The 14,781-nt window shown below is 37.3% G+C and overlaps 1 protein-coding gene across 1 annotated transcript in view; it reads left to right on the forward strand.

Annotated features, from left to right (window-relative positions):
* ADAMTS19 (ADAM metallopeptidase with thrombospondin type 1 motif 19) overlaps positions 1-14,781 on the forward strand; it is a 281,743-nt gene that overhangs the window by 176,921 nt on the left and 90,041 nt on the right. The window contains exons 14-15 of the mRNA XM_022588714.2: positions 7,458-7,585; positions 11,654-11,774. Of these exons, the coding sequence (XP_022444422.2) occupies positions 7,458-7,585; positions 11,654-11,774 (249 nt within the window). The remainder of the gene's footprint in view (positions 1-7,457; positions 7,586-11,653; positions 11,775-14,781) is intronic.

Genomic DNA, 14,781 nt, shown 5'->3' on the forward strand with positions numbered 1-14,781 from the left:
TCACCATTGAGAATGATGTTTGCTGTGGGTTTGTTGTATGTGGTCTTTATTATGTTGAGGTAGGTCCCCTCTATGTCCACTTTCTGGTGAGTTTTTTAATCATAAATGGGTGTTGAATTTTGTCAAAAGCCTTTTCTGCATTTATTGAGATGATCGTATGGTTTTTATTCTTCAGTTTGTTTATATGGTGTATGACATTGATTGATTTGAGTATACTGAAGAATCCTTGCATCCCTGGGATAAATCCCACTTGATCATGGTGTATGATCCTTTTAATGTGTTGTTCGATTCTGCTTTCTAGTATTTTATTGCGGATTTCTGCATATATATTCATCAGTGATATTGGCCTGTCGTTTTCTATCTTTGTGACATCTTTGTCTGGTTTTGGTATCAGGGTGATGGTGCCCTCGTAGAGTGAGTTTGGGAGTGTTCCTTCCTCTGCAATTTTTTGGAAGAGTTTGAGAAGGATGGGTGTTAGCTCTTCTCTAAATGTTTGATAGAAATCACCTATGAAGCCATCTGCTCCCAGACTTTTGTTTGTTGGAAGATTTTTAATCACAGTTTCAATTTTATTACTTGTGATTGGTCTGTTCATATTTTCTATTTCTTCCTGTTTTAGCCTTGGAAGGTTATACCTTTCTAAGAATTTGTCCATTTCTTCCAGGTTGTCCATTTTATTGGCATAGGGTTGTTTGTAGTAGTCTCTTAGGATGCTTTGTATTTCGCGGTGTCTGTTGTAACTTCTCCCTTTTCATTTCTAATTTTATTGATTTGAGTCCTCTCCCTTTTTCTTGATGAGTCTGGCTAATGGTTTATCAATTTTGTTTATCTTCTCAAAGAACCAGATTTTATTTTTATTGATCTTTGCTATTGTTTTCTTTGTTTCTCTTTCATTTATTTCTGCTCTGATCTTTATGATTTCTTTCCTTCTGCTAACGTTGGGTTTTGTTTGTTCTTCTTTCTTTCGTTCCTTTAGGTGTAAGGTTAGATTGTTTATTTGAGATTTTTCTTGTTTCTTGAGGTAGGCTTGTATAGCTATAAACTTCCCTCTTAGAACTGCTTTTGCCGCATCCCATAGGTTTTGGATTTTCGTGTTTTCTTTGTCATTTGCCTCTAGGTATTTTTTGATTTCCTCTTTGATTTCCTCAGTGATCTTTTGGTTATTTAATAACGTATTGTTTAGCCTCCATGTGGTTGTGTTTTTTACGATTTTTTCCCTGTCATTGATTTCTAATCTCATAGCGTTGTGGTCAGAAAAGATGCTTGATATGATTTCAGTTTTCTAAAATTTACTGAGGCTTGATTTGTGACCCAAGATGTGAACTATCCTGGAGAATGTTCTGTGCGCCCTTGAGAAGAAAGTGTAATCTACTGTTTTTGGATGGAATGTCCTATAAATGTCAATTAAATCTATCTGGTCTATTGTGTCATTTAAAGTTTGTGTTTTCTTACTAATTTTCTGTTTCGATGATCTGTCCATTGGTGTAAGTGAGGTGTTAAAGTCCCCCACTATTATTGTGTTACTGTCCATTTCCTCTTTTATAGCTGTTAGCATTTGTCTTATGTATTGGGGTGCTCCTATGTTGGGTACATATATATTTATAATTGTTATATCTTCTTAGATTGATCCCTTGATCATTATGTAGTGTTCTTCCTTGTCTCTTGTAACATTCTTTATTTTAAAGTTTATTTTATCTGATATGAGTATTGCTACTCCAGCTTTCTTTTGATTTCCGTTTTCATGGAATATTTTTTTCCATCCCCTCACTTTCAGTCTGTATGTGTCCCTAGGTCTGAAGTGGGTCTCTTGTAGACAGCATATATATGGGTCTTGTTTTTGTATCCATTCAGGAAACCTGTGTCTTTTGTTGGAGCATTTAATCCATTGACATTTAAGGTAATTATCGATATGTATGTTCCTATTATCATTTTCTTAATTGTTTTGGGTTTGGTTTTGTAGGTCCTTTTCTTTTCTTGTGTTTCCCACTTAGAGAAGTTCCTCTGGCATTTGTTGTAGAGTTGGTTTGTTGGTGGTGAATTCTAGCTTTTGCTTGTCTGTAAACCTTTTGATTTCTCCATGGAATTTGAATGAGATCCTTGCTGAGTAGTGTAATCTTGGTTATAGGTTCTTCCCTTTCATCACTTTAAGTATATCATGCCACTCCCTTCTGGCTTGTAGAATTTCTGCTGAGAGATCAGCTGTTAACGTTATGGGAGTTCCCTTGTTTGTTATTTGTCATTTTTCCCTTGCTGCTTCAATAATTTTTCTTTGTCTTTAATTTTTGCCAATTTTTTTTTTTTTTTGAGGTACATGGGCCTCTCACTGTTGTGGCCTCTCCCATTACGGAGCACAGTCTCCAGACGCGCAGGCTCAGCAGCCATGGCCCACGGCCCCAGCCGCTCCACGGCATGTAGGGTCTTCCCAGACCGGGGCACGAACCCATGTCCCCTGCATCTGGAGGTGGACTCTCAACCACTGCGCCACCAGGGAAGCCGGCCAATTTGATTACTATGTGTCTCGGCGTGTTTCTCCTTGGGTTTATCCTGTATGGGACTCTCTGCGCTTCCTGGACTTGGGTGGCTATTTCCTTTCCCATGTTAGGGAAGTTTTTGACTATAATCTCTTCATATATTTTCTAGGGTCGTTTCTCTCTCTCTTCTCCTTCTGGGATGCCTCTAATGCGAATGCTGTTGCATTTAATGTTGTCCCAGAGGTCTCTTAGGCTGTCTTCATTTCTTTTCATTCTTTTTTCTTTATTTTGTTCCACAGCAATGAATTCCACCATTCTGTCTTCCAGGTCACTTTTCCATTCTTCTGCCTCAGTTATTCTGCTATTGATTCCTTCTAGTGTATTTTTCATGTCAGTTATTGTATTGTTCATCTCCGTTTGTTTGTTCTTTTTTTTTTTTTTGCGGTACGCAGGCCTCTCACCGCTGCAGCCCCTCCCGCTACAGAGCACAGGCTCCAGACGTGCAGGCTTAGTGGCCATGGCTCACGGGCCCAGCCGCTCCGTGGCATGTGGGACCCTCCCGGACCGGGGCACGAACCCACGTCCCCTGCATCGGCAGGCGGACTCCCAACCACTGCGCCACCAGGGAAGCCCTGTTTGTTTGTTCTTTAATTGTTATAGATCTTTGTTGAACATTTCTTGCATCTTCTCAGTCTTTGCCTCCATTCTTTTTCCAAGGTCCTGGATCATCTTCACTATCATTATTCTGAATTCTTTTTCTGGAAGGTTGCCTATCTCCACTTCATTTAGTTGTTTTTCTGGGGTTTTATCTTGTTCCTTCATCTGGTACATAACCCTCTGCCTTTTCATCTTGTCTATCTTTCTGTGAGTGTGGTTTTCGTTCCACAGGCTCAAGGATTGTAGTTCTTCTCCTGCTATCTCTAACTGTTCTTTATGCCTGTGTCCTCATACCTCCTTCAGTCTCAACATAGCCAGAGTGATGCATTTAAAATGTCAGTCATGTCATGTTATTCTTCCATTCAGAAGCCTTCAGTGTCTTCCCAGCTCACTAAAAGTCCAAAGTTCTTCTAATGGTCTCTAAGGTCCTCAGCTCCCTGGCTTCCTGTTACCCTCTAAGTTCAGCTGTACTGTGCCCGCATCACACCTTGCCACCCACACTGGCTCCCTTCTGTCTTAGTGTCTTGGAAGTTGTTGTTTTCTCTGGTGAATTACTTTTCCCAGATAGCAGTATGATTCATTCTCTCACCTCCTTCTGATCTTTTCATAAATATTGACTCAGTGCTTTTCCTTCCCCTGCTTTATTCTTTTTTCACAGACCTTATCATCATCTATCATAGTACTTTTATTTTACTTGTTTATGTCCCCCCTCAAATAATAATTGTTAGAGCAAGAGTTGTATTTTATGCATTGCTATGTGTTTAGCACTGTAAGCAGTATCTGAACAGAGTAGACACTTAATAAATATTTAGTGAAAGAATGATATGTCTTATGGGAATTTTCTGTAGTGACCTGTCCTGGCCCCTTTTCTCACTAAACGTCCTTCTTGGCATAATCTTACTTATTCACTAGGTTTTATTTATCATCCGAATGCTAAAGGAACACAAACATTTATCTCCAACCTAGATCTCTCTGCCCTGAGCTCCTTACCTGTTTACCCCTATGTTGCATGAACTTGTCCACTCAGCATCCCATTCATCTCTAACTCAGCATGGTTCAAGTTCAACATACCCCTTCCCCTTTTCCTTTCTCTCACTCCCACCATCTCTCCTCTTACTGTGCTCTCTCATGGAGCATAGCATCATGATCAGCCTCATTACCAAGCTAAGCCAGAAACCTTCTGCCTCAACCTCCATCCCCCTGTAATCAATCAGCACACCCTATTTGTCCAAACCTTTCTTTGTTTGCCAGCATCTTTGTTCATGATTGCACCATCTCTGACCTGGATTCTTCAAACGGCTTCCTCACTGTCTCTCTGACCCTCCTTCAGCCCCTACTCCTCATTTCAGACAGGCAGGCCTTTTTGAAGGCCATAACTATCAGTCACTGTGCCAAGGAGTACCCTTCCACAAATCCCGTTGCTGTCAGGACCAATCTCAAACTTTATTACCTGGTTTATAAGGCCGTTATTGTGACCTGCCCCCTTTAACGTCTCTGGCCTCATCTCCATCATTCCCTTCTGTAATCTCCAGCACTGCCAGGCCGACTTTCATTTCATCCCTCAGATACATCATGTTTTCTTAATTCTGGGCCTATAAATATGCACGTTTCTTGGCACAATATCCTTTCTTTCTCAAGCTTTAATCTCTTTCCCCGTGTATTTACCTCGAAAACTTCTACTGATTTTCTGGACTCAGTTTATGACAAGTTCTCTAGGAAAAAAGAATCCCGCTGATCTTCCATATAGGATACGTACCCCTGCCAAGTACTCCACAAGACCCTGCTGAAGCAGATTTTAATGCGTCTCTATTCCCTCTATTGTCTGTGCCCAGTGTACTGTCTGGCAGTTATTAAGCTTCTGATGGATATTTGTTGCATTAATTTAAGTATATAAGTAATATTTTTTCATGGTAAAAATAAAGTCAATATGACAGTTCAAATCCTGAAAATCATCATCTCATCCTGGGTTAATTCTACATCTGCCTCCAACTGGCTGTCTGATTTGATAATATTTACTTCATTTGAGACCTGTTTACTCACATGTGAAATAAGAGATAGGAAACAGGTTCCCTCCAGATTTTAAAAGAAAATCAGAGTTGTATGGGGGTCAATTTAAAATATTAAAACTGTTGGAAATCACAATTAAGGGAGCTCCTGACTCTTATAAAGTGTTGTTTATCATCAGAATGATCCATAATAGATATTTATATAATTAGCAGGGTACCATTTTTGATAATTCTGTGACATGTATCAATCAAACATGTCAGTCTGTATGATGAATGAAAGACACAACAATAGTTTTTATGTATTAGAGCCATATGGAAGAAACTGAAATATACAAGTCTTTTAAAAACCCCAAGTTTTCGATACTTTAAAACGCAAGTGGCTATTTCTGTTTTTTTATGTAACACATGAATCTCTGGCTAAGAGAATTAAATATAAGGTATCAATACAGTAGTGAACATTTATTTTTAGAGAAAAAAAGGTGCATGGCTTTAACATTCGGGTATTTTGCATACTCTGTGCTGAAATTTGGCTGAAATCCATGTTTAATGCATACCTTGGAAAGGGGTGGCCTCTTAAATCAAGACAGAGCCTGCCTGCCAAGTACTGGCATGTTACATGGATCACTATAATGTCACAATCTCAAGGGTGTACTCCAGGAAGGAAGATTGGTATCAAATTTTGATGTCACCTATAAGGCTAAAGTAAGTACAGTAAATTGACAATATGTAAAAGGAGGAATACAACGTTTTTATCTGAGTTCTTGCTTAGAATGTAAATGGAATATTCTAGACTAACTTCTTTCAACATCATTCTTATATCTGGTTTGCTCCTCTCTTCAGTGAAAACTCCAGAAAGAGAATAGTGAGGTGTGTGTGTGTGTGTGTGTGTGTGTGTGTTTGTATATATATGTCACTATTAAAGTGTTGCAATGACAGCAGCTGTTTTTAATTCCAAAGATATGACATAGTAAGTAGTCACTGAATAAACATAACCTACTTTGAGGTGTGAGAGCACACTGAACTGCTTTATTGCAGCGTATAATAGCATCTTAAAGGGAAATTTCAAAACCATTCACATTAAAGGCCATGGTACAACTCCCCAAAATCGTTCAGACCAGTATCCAGAAGCCACATGTGAAAACTGTTTGAAATGTTCAATTCTGAAGGCTCATTTAACTGTCTGTCTTCTCTTTGCCAAGTGATACCCTGTTCCATGCCTCTGGCTGTTATTTGGTATTTATAGAATCCCATCAGCATATGGTGGAACTTTACTGAAGACATAAGCGAAGATCAGTGTCAGAGACTGTAAACTATTTTCCATTCTATTTGTATGAGCTTAATAAACAGTAAAGGGCCTGACTGGTGTCAAGCCAATAGAGTAGTAATGTAGCCTGGAAATTGCTCTGAAGTTTCTGATTTGGATAATCCTACTACTGGTGTTACCAAATACTACAGCTCCTCTGCAGGATGCTTAGAAATAGAAACAGCACTTTAAAAATGTTTTGTCACTTTTTGACTGAGCCTAATAGGCAAGTGTTTTAACTCTAACCCCCCTACCTTATTGTTTAAGGAAGCACTGAAGGTGACTGCCACCCATTCAAGAATTCTTTACCTAGAACTGTAGTTCTCACCCTGAACGTCATACATCCTGACATGCTTTCTGAGTAAGCAATGAAGAGGGTGAGTCCCAGCTAGCACTTCAGCAACTGTGCATTCCAATGGATGTTCTCATGGGATTGTATTGCATTGCTAAACATCCTCGCAATGGAAAATCTTACAAGAATTGTTCATCTTAGAAGTTCTTCTTTCTCCCTTTACACATTTTTCAATTAGAAAATGCTAAATGCATAGGATTTTCAATTAGTGTATTGGAATTTAGAAGTGAGACATCAAGAAAGGCTTCATGAATAAAGTAAATCTTAAATAGGCAGAAATCTGGTATGTTCTTAAGATTAAAATGAGTTCATGCCAAAAGATACGAGCAAAAAATGGGAGTATGCAAAATATTTTTCACGAAGAATGCTTGGTTTGTGTGTGGTAGAGGTTTAGTGCCAGAAAATAATAAATGGTACATTTAAAAAATAATCTGAAGGCATAATTCTTAAGAAGGAGATTAATATTCATTGGATACCTATTTTTGCTCAGGCATCATCTCATTTACTACTTATAATAACCCTCTAGTATTATATATTCTAATAGTGCATTACTCAGTTAATATCAGATTATATTTTTTTACTCCTAACTGTTCTGAAAAATAAAGCTTGAGGTAAAAATACTTATGGAACAAATTTTGTTCATTTATTTTTATCCACTCTGTATGTAGAAAAACCATGTGCCTTGTTTTGCTCTCCTGTTGGAAAAGAACAGCCTATTCTTCTATCAGAAAAAGTGTTGGATGGAACTTCTTGTGGATATCAGGGATTAGATATCTGTGCAAATGGCAGGTGTCAGGTAAGACATTCCAAAAGGGAGAGTGTATATGCTGAGGGAGGATTGGGGGACCTTCGAGCAGCTGCACGGTACATTGGAAAGCTCTGCCTCAACTGTGATCTTCAGCAAGTCTGATCTGCTTTGAAAGTCCATTTCTTCATCTGTATAATGAAGAGTTCAGACTAGAAAATATATAATACTCATTACTAGCTGAAAGAATCTGAAAATTTTATTCTGTAACGTACATATTACAGGTGTAAAATTGTGACACTTTGGGCATTCCAGACCAGAAACTCAAGCACTCCAGTTCTCCATGACTTGTGTCCAAGACTGAGCCATGTGGCAAAAACCTATAAAATCAGTCTTATTACTCAAAGTATCATCAACATTCTTGAATCAGCTGATTTCTAAATGTACATTCAATTTTTTATTATACTTAAGCATTTCATTTGCCTTTCTATTTCTTTTAAAAAATAATCTCCATCTACTATGTGCATTTATGTGCTTTTCTTTATTTATCATTAGAAAGGAGACATTCTGGGCTTCCCTGGTGGCGCAGTGGTTGAGAGTCCGCCTGCCGATGCAGGGGACGCGGGTTCGTGCGCTGGTCCGGGAAGATCCCACATGCCGCGGAGCGACTGGGCCCGTGAGCCATGGCCGCTGAGCCTGCGCGTCCAGAGCCTGTGCTCCTCAACGGGAGAGGCCACAACAGTGAGAGGCCTGCGTACCACAAAAAAAAAAAAAAAGGAGACATTCTGTTAAAATGAATATGAATAGTGTAGTGGAAAGATCAAACGCTAAAGCTTTGAAGTTGCTAGTTACAGGTCTGCCACTGTCTCAGGTTGGCTTCCCCTGGAAGATTATTATGCAGGAAGTATAATACCAGGTGTTTTCATGATCAACATGTATGCAGAGCGGGAAGGAGGCAGGACTGAGCACAGGGAGCATTTGGGCTTGGTACAGTCACAAGATGTCAGCTGACCGTGTGAGGAGCATTGTGGCTGGGATGGCTCTTCAAAGTTGTCCCCATTTGGGGTGAGAAAACCAGACCTTTTTAACCCCCATTATCTACTAGTGTTTGGATACAAGCTGTCCCAGGGGATGAGGGGGATGTGATCTTGGGAAACGCAGATTTCTTTAGGCTAGCCATTTTCTGAACAGGGCTGAAGGCTAACAGCCATCAGCTGATAAATTTCCCAGGCTTGGAAGGAAAATATGTACATCCTTTAGTAATAAAAGAGGTATCTGAGTGGAGGAGGACTGAATCCACGACAACCACTAGGAAACTGTGTTCTCGGGAAAATCACTTAAAATATGTATGTGTCCATTAATCTGTAAAATGAAATAGGCAGGCCAGTGGTCATTGACTTTTTTGTGCAATAAACCCCTTTGAGAATTTGATAAAAGTTTTGGTTTCTTCCTATAAAAAATGCATACCTGACCACATATGCACACACACGCATGTGCACACATGCTCCAAAATTTGAAAACAATTACAAGCTATGGATGGATCAATCTGTGGTCCAATAGAAGTCTATAGACTTCTGGATAAAAACTTGGAAACATCGTGAAACTTAAATGCTTTAGCAGCTCTCAGATTCTTTATTTTGCCATCATGCTCCAACATTTAAAGCGTAGAATCATGCAATATAATTGGTATAAGAGACAGTCTTATAATTACATATTAATTTCCTTTATTCTTTAACAGAATATGGCAGTAGCCTGAAATATAATTTTTCATTTGTCTATTTAAAAATCATTGCAATTATTTATCTATACATATTTTGTTTTCAAAACTGTATGTTGTGCAATTAAAACTTTTATCTTTATTTTATCATTTTATGTAAATGTCAGATTAGTATATGACTTAAACGAATTTATTTTTCAAAAGAAATTATTTTCGTAACTCTATATGCCAAATATAATAGCTTACATTGCTGTGCTTTTCACTTAACAGTATTGTGTAAGCCAGATCTTTTATAGAGTCCCTAGGTAAACATAAAAGTAACAGCAACAACAACAAAAAATTCTGCAGAAGTGTTATGTGAACCTGATGATTATAATTAAAGTTCTGTGAAATGAGTTGTAACTTCTGACAGCATTGGAATACTTCAGGAATCTGGCTTTTTAACTAACATGCTTCATTCCGTCTTTCAGTATAATTAAAAGCATGCTTCCTTTTTTGTTTCTGACAACCCTCTGTATACTGGGTTTGGCTAGAGTGTTTTATTTTTATCATAAAACATACACCATTGAAGTTGAATGTAGAATTCTAAACTTGGTGAGTGGACTAAGGAGGGCAATTGAAAATAGACAGCTTTCTCCTGGTGACCCAGTTTGGCTCCCTGGCATTTCTATCCTGGAAGAGGGTAGAGAAAACTCTCCTCTGTATTATCATGGTACCTGCCAGTTTCCAGCCTGCCATTGGTACTTCAGGTACCTGCCGCCAGTTAAACAGTATTGTCTTTTCCAAGTCATTCATCCTTAACTTTTAGAGTTATGTGAGCATATTTCGATAAGTGTGGATGCTTGAGGCTACCAGTTACAAAATACTAACTCTGATTCTTATTTTAAGCTTACGTGATTATTGAGCCATGGCATTATGTTTATCCCTGCCTTTTATTTTAGATTTTACAAACTTATACTATCCCAGTTACAAGGGTTACAAAAAACTAAGAGACAACTAGGTACTAATTTATTCAATCATTTAACTACTATTTATCAAGTTTATTATATTTGCTGAGAAACAAGTCGGATGCTAGGGATAGAGCAATAAAGGCACTTTTTATCATTTCAAAATCACTCTAAACTCTACTCTAAATTTTCTCCTCATTTGTACATGAAGGAGAGACTTTTTCTTTAACCCCAGGACTCTCAGGTCTTTTCATGGCTCCTGATCAGTGGACTCTGACCATATCTTTGTTGTATTTTGAGAATTTCCTGTGGTGACCACCTCTTTCATCCAGAAACATTCTCTTCATTTCTCCCTGAATAAGCTTTGATTCGCTGGTCAGAGTTCTCCACTATTGCATTGTTTTGTCTGCTTCTTGACACTGATACACACCCTCATGACAAAGGGAAAGGATGCTGTATTATGCAGGTTTAATGCGATTTTTGCTTTCTTGGGATATTCATCCTGCAGCTGCATTTTATAACCTGCTCCTTCCCACACCCAACACCACTGACACCAACCACAGAAAAAGACCCTGGTTGTTTTTCTGTTTTATGTGATATTTTAAAAATTTATTTAAATAATTGTAACTTGTTATGAATGGATGTAACATCAGTCAGTCTTGCAGCTTCTTCTTGATTAGGAGTGATGGTATCATTCTACCATTTATTTCTGACAGTACAGACATTAACTTGTGCACTTTGAGTATGCACAACTTTGCAAAATATCATATTTTCTGAACATCAAAGGGAGACCAACATTATTCACTAGAAAAGAGTCAATGATTTAAGAAGATTCATATTAACATCATTCTGGGAACATATAAAAATTAATTATCCCACTGTTACTGTTTTCTTATAGCAACCATAGGTTGTGAGCAGTTCTTACTCACTCATGCGTTAGATGCCAAAGAAGTTGGGGATAGAAGTTTATTGGTGAACTGTAATGAATGTAAACATTTATATTTGGTTTCCACAGAGTTAATATTTAATACTCAGCATCTCCTCTTCAACCACTTTAGGAGTGAAGCCACCCATCCATACGGTGAAGCTTATCTGTTCTATGTTGAGTAGAATGAATTAGATTTATCATGTTATGTTTAATAGAAATGTGACTTCCTTTGGGATTTATGTAAATTGCATTTGTCTCAATAATAGTTTTCCAAATTGCTTTAGGATACCATTTAATTCTTAATATAAGAAAAATACTTTTATCACTACCCTACTTTGGACAATTTACAGGTGGTATTATTTGACATGAGCTTGCTGTATTAGTTTGCACCAGAGAATATGGCATTTTATTAGTTTGTAAAATAAATAGGTCTAGTTTGTAGAGACTAGGTTTGTCCTAAAGTAGTGGTTAAAAGAGAAAAGAAGAAAAAGTTCATTTTATGATGTACTGTCATTCTCTTGTTGCAGAAAGTTGGCTGTGATGGTTTATTAGGGTCTCTTGCAAGGGAAGATCATTGTGGTGTATGCAATGGCAATGGAAAATCATGCAAAATCATTAAAGGAGATTTTAATCACACCAGAGGAGCAGGTGATTATTTTTTTATTTTTTCAAGGTTAACAATCCAAATCATCTCTGGGGACAGATTACATTGAACTTAACTTAGAAATGACAGTTCTGATTCTGTTGAAGACTTTTGTAATGGGTATTGAATGATTTTTTGCAATGACATACAGTACATGTGATATGAGCCAGAAATTCTAAGAAGCCCATTTCCCAATACTGAAAACATGAAGTCATTTGTTGTGCATTTAATAAATTGGAGCAGCAAGGGAATAATCTAATTTGCATTGGCTAATGTTATCAGCTTTCTACAGACCTTATCCTCCAATGCAAGTTATTGATGTCTAACAGAGAATGATGATTTGTAACAGCCTGGAGCAACTATTGAGAGTATTAGTCTTCAGGTTTTCAGCTTTCCATTTTCTTTATTTTTTTCCTAATGTTTTTACTAAATTCAAAAGGAATTAATTTTTTAAAAGAGAGAGTCTATAGCAATGTAGCATGTTGGAAACTATAACAGGGAGTCAGGAGATGTGGGCTGATGTTCCAGATATATTAAGAGAGGGAACATGTCCTCTCTTGTTGTCTTTCCTCATCTATAAATACTAATACTCAGGGGATATGAGGGTGAAGTGATGATGATTGATCTATGTAGTGTGAATTTTAAGGTGATCCACAACAAAAAGTGATATCTGTACTGAAATATAATAACCCACAAATAAGCTTTATATACAGAAAATGCTTTATACTGAAGCCCTCAAGCTTACGGAGAGGAAGCAAACATTTCTATGTTTACATTAGTGTCTTACCTAGACATCTATCTATTGAACTATCTTAGTATTTATGATTAAATTTTCATTATCATTCATATTCTTACATTACATACATCAACTTTTTCCTTTTTTACATTTCTTGTTCAAATACCAAGACCTGACCTAAAAATGTGTATTTGTTTAGATACAAAGAATAAGCCATTTATATTTGAATAATCAAGAAGACTGAGTTCATTCTAGATTTTAAAAAGTCCTTCAGAAAAGAAAATTAGACACAGCCCTCGAAAGCTGAATATAACCTTTCTCTAGGCCCCAGCAGAATAAAAGATAAGTGAGCTTGAAGAACTTGAAGCCTAAAAATAACTAAGGCCCAGGGTAAATTGCAGATCAAAATCTCAACCTCCAAAGCTGTGAAAAAAGGTGACAGGTCCTACAAGTCAAAATCTGTCAGAACTCATTTAGAATAGTCAGATGGAGCTGTAACAGGCTCTTATACTTTCGCCTAAGTGCAATTATAATAAGCTTTTCAGCCTGATTGTGATGGGAGACGTTTTTATAGTGCAGAAGTTCAAATCAAGTCTGAAAGACTGAAGAGATTTAAAGACACTAGAATTTTTGAACACTATTCCTGCATAGTTACTTAATTTGCATGGAAACAGTTCACTGAAGAATACCGATGCACATTCAGCACTGGTACATTTTTCTTAGTTGTAATAACACTTAATTTTTAAACTAAGCATTGACAACAGAAATAACAGTTAAAAATCAGTAATGCGGTTCATTCTGACTGCAGTTAGGTGGATACATTTTTCCCCCAGATTCCTAATTCAAATGTCCTTTGTTTTTATTGCACTTTAATTTCTACTTTTGTTTATTAGTTTGTTTGTAAGTTATATTAATGACATATGTTATTTGGAAAATGTCTAAAATGCCTACGATATTGGGAATATCAGAGACGAATAATGTTACTTCCTTACAACAATCTGTCTTCCTTGCAACTCTCTGCTAGTTTAACATTGCTTACAGGGAAGAGACTAGAATTCTTAACTTGGACCATAGGGCCCTGTATGGTGTTGTTCCTACTTGTCTCTCTGGCATCATCTCACACCAAGGTCACTTTCCTTCTCTAAGCTGCAGCCACCAGATCTGTTACAGATGCTCAAACTGACCATGCTCCCTCTAGCACCTTGCATTTAAAAATATTGTTCTGTTAGCTTCCCCTTAGCTTTGCCTGGTTAATTCCTAGATGTCACTTAGATCTCAGTTCAAATGTCACTTCTTCAGTGAAGTGTTCCCTGAACAACCTCTACCTCCTATCACCAACTAGTTTAGTGATTCTTACCATATTTGTATCTGTACGGTTCAGTTGTATGGTAATTTTCTAATTTTACACCCTTTGGTCTTTCCTGCTAGACTTTAAAGATCAGTGAGGAAAAGTATCATGGCTACTGTTGTTGAATACCCTATTCCCAATGACCAGTATAGTGTGTGATCCATTAACATTTGTTAATTTAATTAATAATGGAACATTATATTGTTACGACTTTAAAAAATACAAATCTGTATGAGTCCTTAATTATATCGTGGGCTTCATTTACTTGTGACTTTAGGAATGTGGTATTCATTTCTCTTGAGACAATTTTATCCTTGTAGTTTATGGACTTCCTAAAATTTCTTGAAGGAATTGTAGCCTTATTTGGTCCAGTTGGCCATGCACACTGTATATATTGTATGAGTAACACATGTGCAGACACGTGTGGGTGTTTTCAGTCCCTGTGCTCTATTTAGAGTTTGCTAAATCATTTTTGTTGGAGCTAGAAAATCAACTTAAGAAGAGAATTCTTTTTCCTTTGTACATTTATCATGTCTTTCATTGTAACTTGCCTGGCCAGGGGATAATTTTTTAAGGGATTTTTAAAGGTAAGTTGTGTATTTGGCCACTTGTGCAACTATATAGTTACCAATCTACATTTAGAAGAAGGTGGGCATAAAACCTGTTATTCCTAGTACAAGAGATGATGATACTAATCCTGTACAAGGAACACATGCTCTTAGGCTTTTTATTTGTATGTTTGCCACAGCAATAAGAGAGTCATAGTGTCATGTATTCTAACTTGTGAAATAGTAGCAGCAGGCCATAGCTGGAATCAGACAGATCTGAGTTCAAACCTTGTGTCAGCTAATTACTAACAAGGAAGTCTTGAAAAAGGCAGTTTTTTTTCCTCTACCTTTATTTTCCAATCTATTAAATATCTACCTTA

Source organism: Delphinapterus leucas, chromosome 3 (genome assembly GCF_059928025.1).
Source record: "Delphinapterus leucas isolate spDelLeu-1000000601 "Yukka" chromosome 3, BTC_Dleu_Yukka2, whole genome shotgun sequence".
NCBI lineage: Eukaryota > Metazoa > Chordata > Mammalia > Artiodactyla > Monodontidae > Delphinapterus > Delphinapterus leucas.